The sequence below is a fragment of the Fusarium graminearum genome, chromosome 1, assembly GCF_000240135.3.
Source record: "Fusarium graminearum PH-1 chromosome 1, whole genome shotgun sequence".
Taxonomy (NCBI): domain Eukaryota; kingdom Fungi; phylum Ascomycota; class Sordariomycetes; order Hypocreales; family Nectriaceae; genus Fusarium; species Fusarium graminearum.
The window spans coordinates 11,061,176-11,076,868 of record NC_026474.1 but is presented as its reverse complement, the minus strand read 5'-3'; the positions used below and the strand labels follow the sequence as shown (position 1 = coordinate 11,076,868).

Here is a 15,693-nt window from a genome sequence, read left to right as displayed (position 1 = left end):
TTCATTTTAATTCTCTTCTCGTCTCTTTCATCCATCTCTGTATTTCTTGTTGGTCAATTCCCAATACCCTTAAAATACCAAGACTCCAACCAATACGACTCCCTCCCCCCGACAAGCTCTGCTATTCGTCCAACTCTCTGCCCCGGCCAGCTACACCAGCTGCACCAGCATCTTTCGGTGCTGCCGAGAAGCCATCATCGCCACAGCACACAACCACCCCCATATCTTGCCCTATCACCAACCGACCCATTCGGACTCGAATTGAGTTGAACTTAACAAAAAGGAGGCGACCTCTAAAAATAAAGAATACTACTTTGGTCATCGGAAATCGACTTTCTTACGTCTTCAGATCCGTCTATTTCATGACGGAATAGTTTCGGTCCTATGTCATCCTAGTTCCAACCTCGCCGTACTTCAGCTGCCATTGCTTTGCCTCCTTCTCCATCTTCAGCTCAAGTTGCCCGACTGCCAAGCTAAACACCATGGCTTTCCCTCCCCAATATAGAGAGCCCGCTCCGGCTCTCCCGAGCATTATAGTCCCTCCCTCAGGCGACCGACATAGAGCCCACGCGAGCCACCACGATTCGCCTTTTAGTAGAAGTGTTGCCATGTCGATACCTGGAGGACCCTTAAGAGACGACGTCCCTCCACCGCTACCTCCTCCCAGATACTTCGATCAACCTAACGCTTTGGCTGAGAATATGAGAGAGAAGCGGGAATATGCCAGCGGTTCTTTTGCAAGTGGTTATGGAAGCATGAACTCATCATTTCACGAAGACCGTCCAAGTTACCAACGAAGAAGCAACACCAGCGACCGAGATGAGGGTTATGCCAGTTACTCATCAACTGACAGGTAAGGGCTACCGTGCGTTGAGTTGAGCATTGGTTCGGCTCAGGCCTCCAATGGCTTGACTAAGACGTTGGTTGAACGAAACTAACAAGATCCACAGGTCCCGCGAATCCGCTCCCACACACTTTGGCCGCTTCCACAACACCTACCAGTTCCAATCCCCAGCTGAAGTAGATGGCGACAACCTCAAGAAGAAGCTCGACCAGACTCGATCTTTAGAAAAGACACCACCTCGATCTCTTCTCAGTGTTTCGGCCAACGAGCTCCTATCCCGAAGACCTTCTGCAGAAGGACGATTCCCTCCAGCTCTTAGCGTACCTGTACAACTCCCCATACACTCCCGCGGTGGCATCCTAGCTTCTCCTGCAAGGCTTACCGACACACCAATCCACTCTGCCATTTCTCCCCGAAGCACACCCTTTTACCATGGAGACCGATCACCAAATGATAGCTCCGATATCGATCGCTCACCTCGAACACGAACAAAGAGGAACAACAGCGATGATGCGACCTCAACAAACTCCAGTTATGATTACAACGGAGTAGATGATATGGATATGGAAGATGGCCAATCCCTCAAGAGATTGCACATTGACGATGCCTACGTTCCTGGTGGACAGAAGAGAAGGGCTGCTAGTCCTAATGACGAGCATGTTCTTGCTATGCTCCGACGTACATCCCCCCAGGGTCGTTTCACCAGCCTTCCTCGCGGTGCTACAATGCCTTCAGTGTCGACCTCGCGATCCAACTCGTACATCTCGACCATGCCCATGGCCATGCACCCCGCTAGCATTGCAACAGCCAACTCTTTCGGCCGACGCTCACCTGTGGGCCCCTCCCCTGGTGGCATCTCACCCACATCTTGCAACTCGCCTTATACAGCCCCCGTTTCCCTCAACCCAAGCCCTCGAACCTCCATCTCTGGCCGGGGGTCCATTCACTCTAGGACTGTCTCGGGTGCAAGCACACGTAAGATCACCGAAGTACAGAAGCCGGGCGGATCCAAGGTCCAAGGCTTTTTCATGTGCGAGTGCTGCCCCAAGAAGCCCAAGAGGTTCGAGACGGCTGAGGAACTCAAGTAAGTTAGATCTCATCTACATCTCCGCAGACCCGCTCTTGATGAGGCTGCATAAGATAAGTGTTTACACGAACCCGATGCTGACTGATAACTAGTGCTCACGAGGCTGAAAAGCAATACGAGTGTTCATTCTGTGGCAACCGCTTCAAGAACAAGAACGAGGCAGAGCGCCATCAAAACTCACTCCACGTGCGCCGCCATTCATGGTCATGCTCAGCCCTTTCCGGATACGACAGGGCTTTTCATGATTCTACTAACCGACCTGGCGAAGCTGACACCTGTGGCTACTGCGGCGACGAATTTCCACGATCTGGACGCGGCCCAGGCACTGGTGCCTTGAACGGTGGTAATGCGCCTCGACACGCTACTGAACAGGACTGGGATGAACGCATCAGGCATCTGCAAGAGGTGCACAAGTTCCGAGAGTGCAACTCGTCTAAAAAGTTCTTCCGAGCGGATCACTTCAGACAGCATCTCAAGCACAGCCACGCGGGCACAAGTGGAAAGTGGACCAACATGCTAGAGAATGCTTGCATGCTCGAAGAAGACCCAACACCTCGGTAAATGCATCATCCGACCCCGAAGCAACACTGCATAAAACCGCACAGACTTTGTCGTGTCTCTGTTAATCCCAGCAAAGACGACATACGAGTCGGCCGCTAAGATGACGAGTCGAGACCAAGCGTTTTGTGGGTGTTGACGATTCTACTGAGGATCAGGCGGGTGAGGGCGGGGTACCAAAGAGAAATCGCCGGTACCAAGAAGAGAAGGATCAGTGGGGTCTGGAGTCAAGAAAAGTTCTATTGGAGCTGTCAAGAAAGTGATCTGCGTGCTGCAATCAGCATGCCGCTGGGGAGGTCTGGAAACAACAAGCCAGCGGCAATTGTGCGACGCCAACCGCCCGCAACAAGATCAACAGCCATCCAAACAGCGACTTTGCAATGGCGAGGCATACGACAGACGCGGAGAAAACTCCGTATCGCGTGGGTGGTTTGCCGCATGATGCAGATGCGGCAAGTCCAAAACGAATCAAGGCGCCACTCTGCTGCGTCCGTTGATCTCGGATCAATTGGTGCTTCCGCGCGCACCCAACGCATGTAGGGATGCGGTTATCCGCCATGGCACATGGTTGCCTCTCAGGGCTGAAGCACCAATGTGGCAGTGCTGTCGGAAGGGAGGGACAACGGACCAATGCTACCTTGGCATGTTCCGTTGCATCTGCAAATTTCGCAGCACTGATTTAACGTTTAATCAAGATGAAACCTACATCTTCCAGCTTGGCGTTATTTTCCAACAGCCACGCTTGGCATTTGACACGACTAGGTTGTATGGTGGCGATCCATTTCAACCCCCCCGGTCCGACAGGATGAGACATATTGCGAGAATGAATTTTGTCGATGGAATATTGGAGAGAAGCGACACAATTGACCAGACGCATAGCCTGGGGCCATGCGTCTGTGGAGGCGCTACTTTCTTACTGGGCTTGACATCCCTGCTGGGAACCCAGTCAGGACGAGCTACACGACTGCCGGAATTTGGTAAAGGAGTACATACAGGAGATTCATGGCAGAAAAGCCTGGCGTTGTCATTATGGGCTAGTATTTGTGCTAGCCAAGGCTCCCTGACAAGTGAGGAGTTTTGTCGGGGAAGTCAAATTGGGAGGACAAGGGCTTCACTTCGTATACATATTAGCTGACGCAGCTTGATGCTGTTGTCGGTTGCATCAATCATCTATCTTATCTATATGGGTAACGGCACAAAAAGGATCAATCATGGAAAGGGGTACGGTTCACGGCGCGACAGGCATTGTTAATTATTGCGAATCAAGCGAATACATCAGACTAGGATAACTTAGAGATATAGCAGTCTGAGAACACAAAATTGAGAACGGGTTAAAATACTTTGGAATGATGTAGTGAAACCAAGTGTGTTCCCAAAGCTGACGCAACTCACACACTACAAGGCAGAGTGTAACCACCATCAAAAGACGACATCGCCCACTCACAGTGAGGCCAAGGTTTAGGTATCGGCACAACTCGACATTGTCAGGCTGAATTGAACCGTTGCCCCGGGACTCCTTTTCCAGCTGGGCGGAATTCAAGCGCTATATTCAGTGATAGTCCCATGTAACCCATTCGGGCAACTCGTACAACATTCACGATGTTAATTGCTTTTTTCAGCTGGCCGTTCACTAAAAGTTCAGCTGGGCTTTTCGTTTATCTCACACCACATTTCGCTTCGGAAATAAAAAAGAATTAGGCGGATTTAAAAGGTTTGCGTGGGTAGCTGTTTGAACTGCCCTTTTGGGTTTGGGCGGCTATGCCAAGTCCTTACTGTTTTGGGGTTGGACTGAGAGATGGGAATAGATGGATGAGATAATGTGGCGTTTTGGAATGTGGCGGCGATGGCGGGGTAGTTTCATGTGTGGCGGTTGAAGGAGGGGCAGAAAAGTTATGGAAGGGTCATGATTCACACCGAGATTGAAGCTTAATTTTGCTTTTTGTGATGGACTCGTTGTTTTCTCATTTGAAGGAGAGGGTACTACAACTGCAATATTCTACGATTGGTTGCATAATTCTGCACATTTGAGAACCGAAACCTCCCATTCGGCAACTTGCGACGACGTACAAACTGGCAGAGGACGATCCCACAACGAACGAAGGAAAAGACTTGGCTTTGCGACAGGACCACGAGGACGATTCGAAACCGCAGCAGTGGGAAGAATTTGGTCATACGTTTCAACCCGGAGAGCTTGAGCTACTCAAGCAAAGTATTGTTCAAATGGCTCTCAGCAGGATCGATGGGCAGGACGAGCTATTCGTCGGAGGGTAAGTCCACACGACGCCACACGACCAATTCACAACCAGAATACTAACCAAGTCACCTTCCAGTCTCTGGGCCTTGCGCCGCTCCGACTCGCTAACCGACCGTCGCATCACCCACGTCCTCTCCCTCGTACCCTTCGACATCTCCAGTCTCAAGAACTTCAAGGACGAGCCCTGGATCGACTACGGAAAGGACTTTCGTCACCAGCTCATCGATATCGACGATGTGGAGGATTCTGACCTGCTGATTGAGCTGCCCAAGGCTGTTAGGTTCATCGAGGAAGGTCTTGGCGCGAACTATATGGAGCATGCTGACGATGATGGGGGCGTCTCGTTAGAAAAGGACGTTGATGTCGTGGAGAAGAAGAGGAAGAAGAAGGGAGGTGTCTTTGTTCACTGCGCTGTTGGAAAGTCGAGATCTGTTTCGGCTGTCATTGCCTATCTTCTTCGTCGATATCCAAGCCGTTTCGATCCCAACATTACACCTACTGCGATCTCGGATCCGTCCCAGTCTACTGGTAGTGAGACATCAGCGGAGAAGCGCTCAAGGAAAGAAACAGCCCAAGAAGCCGTCCATGCCGCTCTCACGTATGTCCGCCGAACACGACCCATGGCTGAGCCTAACGAGGGCTTCATGGAGCAGCTTGCTCTGTGGTGGGAGATGGAATGCCCAGACGATGTCGAGTCACACCCTGTTTACCAGCGGTGGGCTTACAAGCGTGAGATTGACGAGAACCTTGCAGTAGGCCAGGCACCGACAAGGCTCCGCTTCGAAGATGAAGAGACGCAGCCTCATGATGACTCAGGTCTTAGTCTACGGTGTAAAAAGTGTCGTCGCACCCTTGTCACAGCGCCGTTCATCATGGAGCACAAACCTTCTGAGAAGAAATCATCTGCGTCTACGTGCCAGCATTACTTTGTTGAGCCACTGAGCTGGATGCGCGGAGTGCTTGAGAAGGGAGAACTAAACGGTCGGTTGCTGTGTCCGAACGACAAGTGTGGTGCTGGCGTAGGCCGGTATGACTGGAAGGGTTTCCGGTGTTCGTGCGGAGGATGGGTGACGCCGGCGTTCTCGCTACAAAAGGCGAGGGTAGATGACGTTGTGAAGCGGCCGACGGGCCAGAGCATGGGGATCCGGATGCCGCCCGGACAAGCTCCGCGGAGCGGGAACCTGTGAGGACTAGAGACAAGGGAACGGGAGTCCTTACTGTTGTTGCAGTACCCAGATGACATACGCGCCGCGTAAAAAGCCGATCAACAAAGACTTTCTGCTAACGCATCCGTGACTATAAGTCTCCGACTCGTTACGGGACCCGAATGACATGTCCGGGGACCCCACAGGACGCCGAAATCTTGGCTTTGACAGGCCCGCCTATCCCTCGGATAGCTTTACCCTGTCGAGGATTTTAATGCTATGGGAAGCTATACCTTGTCTGCATTCTTTTTCTTCTGCAGCAACACTTGTCGACATGTTGGCGAGCGAACCATTGAGACAAAAGCCAGCGGGGTAGGCATGTCAGGATAAGCCCTAGGGCTTACAGGGCGTGAGACGATCAAGACTGTGCATGGGAAGAGACTGGCATACTGAACGGAAGGAAGACGACCGGGAGCTTCGGGCTCCAGAGAGAAGAGACGGGATGATGGGTTGTGGCATGGTTCCGTTCCTCATGTGGGTCATTTCCGAGCGACGGATTCACGATGCGAGACGCAGAGTCGGACCTACGGTAGTCGGGATTGGTCCATCAGCACTAAAAGACATCTTGATCTGAAGTGATACGACACTTCTAACCAAACAAAGCAAATACCACTTCTACCCGTGCACGCCCCCAGAGCCAGAGAGCCTCATAGCCCTGCAACGACAATGTTGCACTACACCGTCCTTTGGGCCTATAACCGTGATGTGATAAGCCCTATGGATCTGATTATCTATCCCTTGTTCGTCTACTTTATCTTAACGCTTTCACCATCTTTATCAGGCTAGCGTTGGAGTTTGTCTGGAGTTCCTCGCAAAGTTTACCCACTCCAACGACTTTCCGACTAAGCCACTGTAGGGCTGACCCGTTCCTCAACCAATAGCGAATAAAGCATCAATAGACGATTTCCAATGAAGAGAAAAAGACTTACTATACGCGACACGCATACGCCCGGTTGTAGTTTCGCCTTGATGATAGAAGCTTTTTCAAGCCCCCCCCCCGCCTCCTTCTGAGTGGGCTATTTACCTACCGTAAGCCGGTCAGCATTTTGCATGGAACACCCTGTTCGGAGAGTTCTGAAATAAGATTGGACTCTTGACGGGGGGTTTTGTATCACGACAACAATATCATCTATGATGCATCAACTTGTGGGACGGAAAGAAAAATAGCCTCTGTTCTTGGCAAAGAAAAGACCACTGCTTACTTTTTTTCTTGTCTAGTGAGGTTGAGTGATCATCGGCGATTGCCCTTTGGGGTATAACATGGTCTTACCAGCCTGGTCGTTGGTTGTATCATCTGCATATAGCCTCACGATCAACGGGTACCGCTTGGCATAAGAGCAACAGTAGCTCTAGGTGGTCATAGCTCCCATCTCGGTAGATATGTTAATGACGTTTTTTTTCTCTTTCTCATGAGGGGAAACCTCGCATCTTGATACCCCTTTCGATGTGACAGCTATGGTCATGAGATGAGATGGACAGCTCAACTAGAGACACACTCAACAGTCTCCGCGCCAATATTGAGCTGTTGCTCTGCGGAGACTACTACTACTTCACGCCGTACTGTATCATCTACCCGCAGTATGCTTCATCGGCATGACTGCATGGGGGGGACCGTTATGCCCTTATTGGTTTAAGGAGAGTAAGAATAGCAACGCGTTGGTTTCCGCTTGAGGAACGGACGATGCAATGATACCTACTCTACAACAAAGACGTTGTATTCAAAACCTTGTCGCTCCGTTTGTCCTGGAAAGAAGGTAGCTCGATCTGCCTTCTTACTTTGTCAGCCCTACCGTTCAGTCCAAGCTTCGACAAAGAAGTTAGGTTCTTCCTTCTAGCAAAGGCCCTAGAAAACGAGGCAGTGTTTCAGGGGAGGGGGTGTCTTGTTTGTGGCTGCTTGGGATCTGACGGGGACTGCTCTGTTGCACACACCCCTATAAAGGGTACTTATCAATCTGACGGCATACAAGTACCGTCCTGGACACTTGACTGACGCTGGGCTAAATGTCCCCGAAAGGAAAGGTCCAGCACGGTTGAATCCCCCAGCGCTGCAACCCCAACCCACGAAGCAGGACTTGTGGTGTTGGACCCTTGATAGCTCTCCCGTGCTGAGAAGCTGTATAGAAGGAGATTCCATAGCGGCATTGCCGTCTTACCCATGTGGTATCCCGAGTGATGAAACTAGATTTCCATCAAACACTTGTTATAAAATTAAAGCCGACGTCAAACGCTGCATGTGTGGTGCATGCCATGTCATTCGGCCGTATTTGACCTAATGGGTCTTACAGCTATCATCAAGACAGCCACAGTGACAGTCACAATTGTGAGCCAATTCGCCAATGATTAGTATTCACCGCTCAAGCTGTGGAAATCACTCATGAATCAGTCACATGTCTATATCTCATGTCAGCCCTATAATCACGATGTGGAGTGAAAGCCCGAGATGGGTCATTGGAAGCTGTTGATCCACCTTGAAGGTGATACTGACTTATTAGCGATTCATGCGATGATATTTTCCAAGCTGAATCCAGGTACCTACGGCGTGGCTGGTGATCCTTGATGATGCATGTCACTCGCTCACTGAACTATTGATCCTCTTTTCTCTGCAGTCATCACCTAGAAGGAAGCACTCCAAACGTGATCTTACGAAGCTTCGAATTCTAAGATTTTGGTACGTCAAGACCCTTTTTTATTCTCCTTGACTTGCTATACTACGGCCAAAAGAGCGAGTCTCGGGTCCGACTCGTCACCGGCTTACTTGAACTAAGAAAACAACTACGAGCAAGGCTGGCGTGAGAATTGTTTCTTCCTGTGGATTGTCAAGGGCCGTGATTCAGCGGAGATCTGACAAGGATGCATATTTGGCACTCGAGCCATTGACGAGATGTCACGATACCCTCCCCATGTAACTCATCGATATCTGAGCAATGAGAGCTGTACCTACCAATCTCTGACAGGACAAATCGTCGCGGCTCTTAAGCAGAGTAAGCACTAGATAAAACCATGGATCAATATTCTACAGGATCCCCGCACGGAGGGTCACATCCCATTGATGACAGTAGTTTGATCCTGTTAGATGTCGACGAATGCGAGATTTGCAAGAATCCCATGTCGCGGGAATGGATGTTGGTCGTGTGTGTATGTAGCAGCAAAAGGTTTTCCGAACAGACCAATCTACTTCTAGTCCGTACATGCATGTGTTTCAGAAATTGGGCATAATCTACGCGGTGAGAAGTGGGATAAAAGAAGATCTACACGGATGCTTGATGGGATGTTTGGTATGCGCACTGCTTGCCTTGTATGTGCATGTAGCTGATGTAGTTATCCCGGAGTTGAAGCCTTTCTTGGTATTTTTCTCTCTTGCCTAAATAGGATACAGGTCCCTGGCCTGTTGCAGGGACGATAAGTAGTCGATAAATATTTGTGCTGGGAAGAATATGTGGCTTGCGTAGAAATATCGGGAGGTCCCCGATGTTGGTGTCTGTGGTCGAAAAACAGGCTTCAGATATTGTAGTGAATATTGAAAAAGGAGAGGTGAAGATGTTACCACTGAGTTGAGTGTAGTTGCAATAGAATATGACATGATTGCCACTGGCTTGTTACAACGTTGCTGACATGGACTTACTGTCAACGTTGTGAGCGGCTCTTATGTGAACGTTGCGCATGCAGTATGTCTGACATAAAACATAGAGCTTGCGGTTGATTGGAACTGCAATTGATGAGAGTAAATATATTCGACGGTTAAAAACAGAAATTCAGTTTGCTTGATACTACAATGGATGAGAGTGAGACCTCCTGAATGCGATGTAACTGCGAGTGCCAATCATGTAATCTTCGAGATCTTGGAAGGGGTTAATGGCAACGTTAACCCGTCATGTTAGCAGAAGAAATGCACTGGGCTTGTTCACTTCTGTTTGTAATCGCTTTGTGGGATATATAAAGGTGTTGTTGGATATGAGATGCTATGACAGTCTATTCCATCACTCAGGACATCACCTTGTACCCAGGAATGAATGGGTAAGTTGCTGGTTCACATTCAGGAGTTAGCTCAACTCGAAGGAAACCATTTGTTGCCAACGTTGCGTAGTGCTTTGTCGTATACTGTGTAGTTACCTCGAACATGCTGTCCATTATTGAACAAGACAAAGATATCAGCAAACACCATGTTACTTATAGCCAGCTTATACCAAGGATCGTGAAGACAGGCTGGCGGATTGGAGTCTGACCCATCGCGAAGTGTTCACAGTCTCTGAGCTTAGGTATTCCCTATGACCAAGCAATTGACGGGTCAGAGCCGTTGAATAGAGACTCAAAGGAGTGGTGATCAAATGTTGCCCACAAACTCAGGGGCAGCTTGTACGTAGCTGCATCTAGGGAATTGTATAAAACTGGTTAACTCACACAACTTCATCAAATTTGAGAGTAACTTGTGTTATCACGGGTTAATCTCGACAAACAATTGGCTAGTTGTGCATCGACAAGGCTTCAGTCTTCGACGATGAATGATATGCCAGTACAAAGAAACAAGAAGACGTAGAGAGCTGCATCGAGGCATATCCCACTTCTCTCGCACACGAGTAGTTGTCCAGACGCTGTGCAACTGGAACTCGAATGCACAGCAGCATGAGAGTAGGACGTATGCCATGTGATACCATCTCAAGACCAAACGACGTCAAGCTCGCTGCGTAAAACAGCACGATTGATGCTCTTGTTAGCTTTATAAAATGTCTGGCTATGCTGTGACAAAGAGAAAGACGGAGTCCTCCCATTCACACCGGGTCTCTTGAACCTAAGCATGAAGGCTGAGTCGAATGACTCAACGCCCTGTTGCTCATGATCGACTGGGAGCATCTGATGGCACAGATGGGAAATAGCCTGGCTTTGAAGATCTCTCTCGATCCAGCTTTGCAGCTTCAGCTTGTCGCTTCTTCAACAGTCTCTGTTGGTAAAAGGCGCTGGGTGATGTTAGTAGTCTTATATGTGAGAGGTGTAAGGGACTTACGTCTTCAACTCGAATACACGGGGCTCTTCCTCAGGTGCAGGACTGCTCTGTTCTTTGTCCTAGATATATAAATTAGTCAACAATCTTTCGTCGTGTGTCAAACTCACCTTGTCCTCGTCCTTCTTCTCATCTTTGTCCTTGTCTTTATCCTTATCCTTATCCTTGTCCTTATCGTCTTTGTCCTTCTTGGCTTCCTTTTCCTTCTTCTTCTTTTGCTTCTCCTCGTACTCCTTCAAGACGCGCTCTTTCTCCTCCTCCAACTCCTTCTCGCGCTTCTTCTTGGCCGCTTCCTCATCGATCTTTGGTGTCGCAAAATACCGATCCTTCAAGTGAACGGGACAGACAAAGAAGAAGTCCTACCATGTGAATGCATGAGCCTTGAGTGAAAAACGAATTGTTTAAATGGTTTCGGCCTTGAGAGATTTCTCATCAGGCATACCTTCTTGTCTGGGGTGATGAGGACGGATGTGCTTGACTTGTAGCAAACGTCACACGCTTTGGCAGCTGAGTCAGCGACTTTGCGGTGTGTGTAGAGATTTGGAAACGTGGTAGACATGATGAATTTCAAAGAGAGACAATAATAGTGACAATAATAGAGAGTGAGTGTTGCTTTGTTGTGGTTGTGGTTGTGGTTGTGGTTATGAATTGGGCACCTTCAAAGCCTCGCGGGGAATTGAAGCGCGGGTCGCCTGACGTCAGAAGCTGATAGGGCGACCACCCCCTGAAAGTTAATGGCAGCGCCTGTAACACCACTAAAGCTCGACAGTCCTAGCGTATGCGCCCTGGCTAATAAGCGCTCTCCATCATGAATCGCTATCTTATCGCAATCCAAGGAAATATGATGACCTATGCATCTTGGATCGCCACGACCAACAGTAAACAATTCTTTTCACTCAGAACACTTCTTTTTTCCACCCAGAACAAAACCATTTATACATTGACACATATACGATTCGACCAAAAATGGGCAAAGTTCTGGATACAGACAAGCTGGGCTCCGTATTTGGCACCCGGCCTGATATTCTCACTGGCATCCAGAAAGCAGCAGGTAAACAAACCATGGACCCCTGAAGACAACATTGTTCACCATATTCTAACAAATATTCAAGACTCTCCTGCAAGAATCGACTTGTTCAATGAAATCGCCACCCATGTCTACGATCAATTACTAAGTGGAAGCGCTGAACCTGCCCACAAGAAGAGAAGAGTCGACCTCCAGCAAGCCAACGGAGCCGCGAATGGCACAAAACCTGCTACCAAAGTCCAGACCAATGCCGCCGACGAGTCTGTCTTGCTCGAAATCAAGGAAATCTCCGTTTCGGTGCCTCAGAGGAAGAAGTTTGAGTTGTGTTTTACCGACGGCCACATTTACGCTCGTGCGCCAAACACTACAGCTCCTATTCCAGCCATAACATACGCGTGGTCAGACATTGGTACGCGTCGCTGTCATGTTGCCCAAGATTACGTGCTAATTTCTTGCCAGAATACGCCTTTTATCTCCCCGTACCCGAAAAGAACCAGGTCCAGCACAACTACATCCTTTTCCCACGAGGAACATGTCTTCCCTCCAAGACGAACCCCCCGACCGAAGAGCCGCTCGTCTTTACAGTACCCGCGACGCCGCCCAAGCAGGGCACGATAGGTGGACCTGACGCTGGAAGTGCGGCAGCCGTCTCGGACAACTACAAGTCCCTCTTCCACTGGGCATTGAACCGCCATCTCAAGCCCATTGGCGTCGACATCACTGCGTCAAACCCCAACAAGTTCCAGAGCATGGTGCGACAGCCTCACAGACCGAGCGAAAAGGCCGTCCATGTCAAGGCCTTCAGGGGCTCCAAAGATGGATACCTCTTTTTTCTCGAAACTGGCATTCTCTGGGGTTTCAAGAAGCCGCTCATGTTCATACCTCTGAACCGCATTGCCGCGACGAGCTTTACCAATATCCTCCAGCGGACATTCAACATTGCCATTGAGGTGTTTGCAGGCGAGGGCGATGCGACAGAAGAGGTTGAGTTTTCCATGATTGATCAAGAAGATTACGGCGGTATCGACGACTACATCAAGAACAAGCGCCTACAAGACCGAAGCATGGCGGAGCAGCGAAAAGCCAAGCTTGAACTTGCTGAAAACAGAGCTAAGAAGACCGGCGAAGAAGGCGAGGAGGTAGAAGCTGCAGCTGGTGGTGACATCTCAGAGCTTGCAAAGGCGCAATTAGATGCCGAGCAAGCGCTGCAGGACGAAGAGGATGAAGATGAGGAAGATTACGATCCTGGCAGTGATGCCGACTCTGACGGTTCAGGAGAGTCTGACGATGACGATAGCGATGATGATGATGAGGACGACGAAGATGACGAAGACGATGAAGGAGAAGAAAACCCAGAGGAAGAGGGCGACGAGGGCGATGATCAAGCCGAGGAGGAAGAGGAGGAAGAAGAAGTCAAGCCAGAGGTGAAGCCAAAGAAGGAGGTCAAACCCAAGGTGAAGGAAGTGAAAAAAGAGGTCAAGGCAGAGCCCGCACGATCGCCACCAAAGCCTGTCCAGCAACCTACTGTGAAATCAGGCTGGGCAGCACTGAGAAGCGTCCCTCGAGCCCCTGCACCAGAGAGCATGGACCTAGACGAGGAGAAGTTTGACGTTGTTTAAGTCTGGTGTTTACTTGTGTAACGATAGAACCGGTTGGATGGTGTACGTGACGGGGTGCGGTGTATAATATAGGTACAGAGAGCGAGTGTTATCGCATAAAAAACACAATTCGAGATCATCAAAGCCAAATGTTTACTGGTACATACACTGGGCAGTGATCAAAGTTCAATTAATAGCAACGAAAAGTCCAATTAATAATCCATGTGGTATCATATTGCAACCAACTCAAAGCAAAACAACATTCTCGCCATGCAACATCTTCCTTACTTCTGGAAGTAGCGCACTTCAGTTCTGCCACTTCGGTGGTAACTAGCAAGCGGCATGTTACACTATATCCCCGTTAGCACATCCCATCTTGACATCCACGAAGAGGGTAGACTTACATTTCCACACTGATGATGAACATCCTTCAACGACTCAATACAATAAGGAATACAACCCAAACAGGTAAAAAAGCAGACGCCCGCCGCAACAGCACTACACTCAAATCAGTACATAACCTTTGTCACAAAAGTATCTTACTTACTGCATCATTCCTCCAGACTCAGCCTTTGTAACCGTCATGGCTCTCACACCACAGCTAGGGCAAACTACCGGTGCACTCTGGCTTTGTAGGTTCTGGATCGGCACGCTGTGGTAGTTCTGCTGCTGGGCTGGTGGAAAACCTCCATCTTGTTGGTGTGTAGGTGGGGGACTGGTAGGATGGTTGTTTGTGAGAGGTGGTTGGGCGAGAGGAGAGCTAAAGTCGCGGTTATCGTACTGCGGTGGTTGCTGGTCGTTGGGAATGCTCTCTTGAGCGTGCTCGGGGTGCTGAGACTGCTCAGCAGGCGGGCCGTAGTTGTTCGAAGTAACGGCTATAAGCTAGTTAGTACAATACTCGTCTCATCAAGTATAAAGACATACTAGGTTTCTCCATTGTGATGATTTAGACTAGTATTATGGCTTGAACACTAAAAGAAGTCTGACACGATCTATCTATATCAGGAACCTTCTTGCGCTCGAGTTTATATATACCGTTGACAGAACGTGGCTATGATGAAACGATATTCTCGGAACTTTCTTAATCAAGGATCTAGCCCCGTCACACAGCCTTAAAGCTTAAAGGGCCATGCTTGGCTGACTGGGATCTTGAGGTCATAATACCCAAGCGGTACAAGTCACCGGTTACGGGATGCCGAGTGCTGCTCCGTCACTGTGCTGCATGTTTTACTTCGCTGGTCATTGCTGGAGGGATACGTCACGAAGGATTTCTAGACCGACGATCTCTTTTTTTTACAGTGACACGTTTTTGTTTTCATTTGCCAGATGTCATGCAATAACAGGGAGTGAGTGATATATATAAACCTGGACAGAAAGGGGAGATGTTGGTTGGCAGACGTCACACTCTTAGCGGAGATGAGTGTGGCAGGACTTGTGGCTGTGCCTGAGGGTAGCATTTAAATATCACGAGGGGGAAGGGATTTACAGCAAGGCAGACTATGGATGAATTATGTATTCTCTTTTGTAGTTGAAGTTGTTTGGTGTTCAGTCAACCAGAAGCCAAGGAACGAACAATACACCCAACCCAAGACAGCTTTGGCACTACCTACTTGCTGGCAACTTGACTAAATAACTGAAGAAAGAAGAAAGAAGATACCAATGCACCTCCAACGCAGCGACAAACAAGAAAAGCTTAATAGTAACACAGCCATCAAATACTGACTTGTCCGATACTCCCGAACGCTCAAGTGACGTGGTCCTCACCCCAGTCATTGTTACATGTCCCCCAAACTCAATATCAAATCCCAGCAAATAGCCTATATCCGGTATGGTGTAGTGGCTAACATTTCGCGCTCTCATAACCTGAGAGATCAGTTCCGCGGAGCCCAGGGTTCGATTCCCTGTACCGGAGTTTCTTTTTTGCATCTTTCCCTACCAGTTGGCCCATTTTTTTGAGACTCTGTCAAGCATCGCGTGATTTCTATCCCAGACTTTAAATCCCCGGCTCTTATTTCCGAATATTATCTTATCGCTCACTATCTTATCACTCCACTGCCAGCACGTGACCTCAACTCCAAACTTTCCACTCCATCATCACGACCCTCACCTAGTCGTCGCCCAATT

General features: G+C 49.1%; 6 protein-coding genes and 1 non-coding gene across 7 annotated transcripts; 4 read left to right on the top strand and 3 right to left on the bottom strand.

Moving 5' to 3' along the window:
• Positions 1 to 482: 482 nt before the first annotated feature.
• On the top strand, positions 483 to 3,029 carry FGSG_10517 (uncharacterized protein; the record flags this gene model as incomplete). The annotated part of the gene is made up of 4 exons (XM_011321208.1): positions 483 to 853; positions 951 to 1,928; positions 2,024 to 2,488; positions 2,648 to 3,029. The coding sequence occupies 4 exons, from the start codon at positions 483 to 485 to the stop codon at positions 3,027 to 3,029; spliced, it is 2,196 nt and encodes a 731-aa protein (XP_011319510.1).
• A 1,441-nt stretch (positions 3,030 to 4,470) lies between these two features.
• On the top strand, positions 4,471 to 6,482 carry FGSG_10516 (uncharacterized protein). The gene is made up of 2 exons (XM_011321207.1): positions 4,471 to 4,756; positions 4,820 to 6,482. The coding sequence occupies exons 1-2, from the start codon at positions 4,710 to 4,712 to the stop codon at positions 5,928 to 5,930; spliced, it is 1,158 nt and encodes a 385-aa protein (XP_011319509.1). The 5' UTR covers positions 4,471 to 4,709; the 3' UTR covers positions 5,931 to 6,482.
• A 2,714-nt stretch (positions 6,483 to 9,196) lies between these two features.
• FGSG_13778 (uncharacterized protein) lies at positions 9,197 to 9,821 on the bottom strand (the record flags this gene model as incomplete). Its single annotated transcript, XM_011321206.1, has 3 exons — positions 9,197 to 9,444; positions 9,571 to 9,654; positions 9,815 to 9,821. 3 exons carry the CDS (start codon positions 9,819 to 9,821, stop codon positions 9,197 to 9,199), a joined length of 339 nt encoding a protein of 112 aa, XP_011319508.1.
• Positions 9,822 to 10,943: 1,122 nt separating this feature from the next.
• On the bottom strand, positions 10,944 to 11,503 carry FGSG_10515 (uncharacterized protein; the record flags this gene model as incomplete). Its single annotated transcript, XM_011321205.1, has 3 exons — positions 10,944 to 11,006; positions 11,055 to 11,303; positions 11,387 to 11,503. 3 exons carry the CDS (start codon positions 11,501 to 11,503, stop codon positions 10,944 to 10,946), a joined length of 429 nt encoding a protein of 142 aa, XP_011319507.1.
• Positions 11,504 to 11,910: 407 nt separating this feature from the next.
• On the top strand, positions 11,911 to 13,590 carry FGSG_10514 (uncharacterized protein; the record flags this gene model as incomplete). Its single annotated transcript, XM_011321204.1, has 3 exons — positions 11,911 to 11,995; positions 12,057 to 12,323; positions 12,431 to 13,590. 3 exons carry the CDS (start codon positions 11,911 to 11,913, stop codon positions 13,588 to 13,590), a joined length of 1,512 nt encoding a protein of 503 aa, XP_011319506.1.
• Positions 13,591 to 13,671: 81 nt separating this feature from the next.
• On the bottom strand, positions 13,672 to 14,599 carry FGSG_10513 (uncharacterized protein). Its single transcript, XM_011321203.1, has 4 exons — positions 14,494 to 14,599; positions 14,117 to 14,444; positions 13,974 to 14,067; positions 13,672 to 13,919 (listed from the first exon to the last, which is right to left on the bottom strand). Exons 1-4 carry the CDS (start codon positions 14,504 to 14,506, stop codon positions 13,854 to 13,856), a joined length of 501 nt encoding a protein of 166 aa, XP_011319505.1. The 5' UTR covers positions 14,507 to 14,599; the 3' UTR covers positions 13,672 to 13,853.
• A 792-nt stretch (positions 14,600 to 15,391) lies between these two features.
• Positions 15,392 to 15,481, top strand: FGSG_20753. The gene has a single exon. It is a non-coding gene; the product is annotated as a tRNA-Glu (tRNA).
• The last annotated feature ends 212 nt before the right edge of the window (positions 15,482 to 15,693 follow it).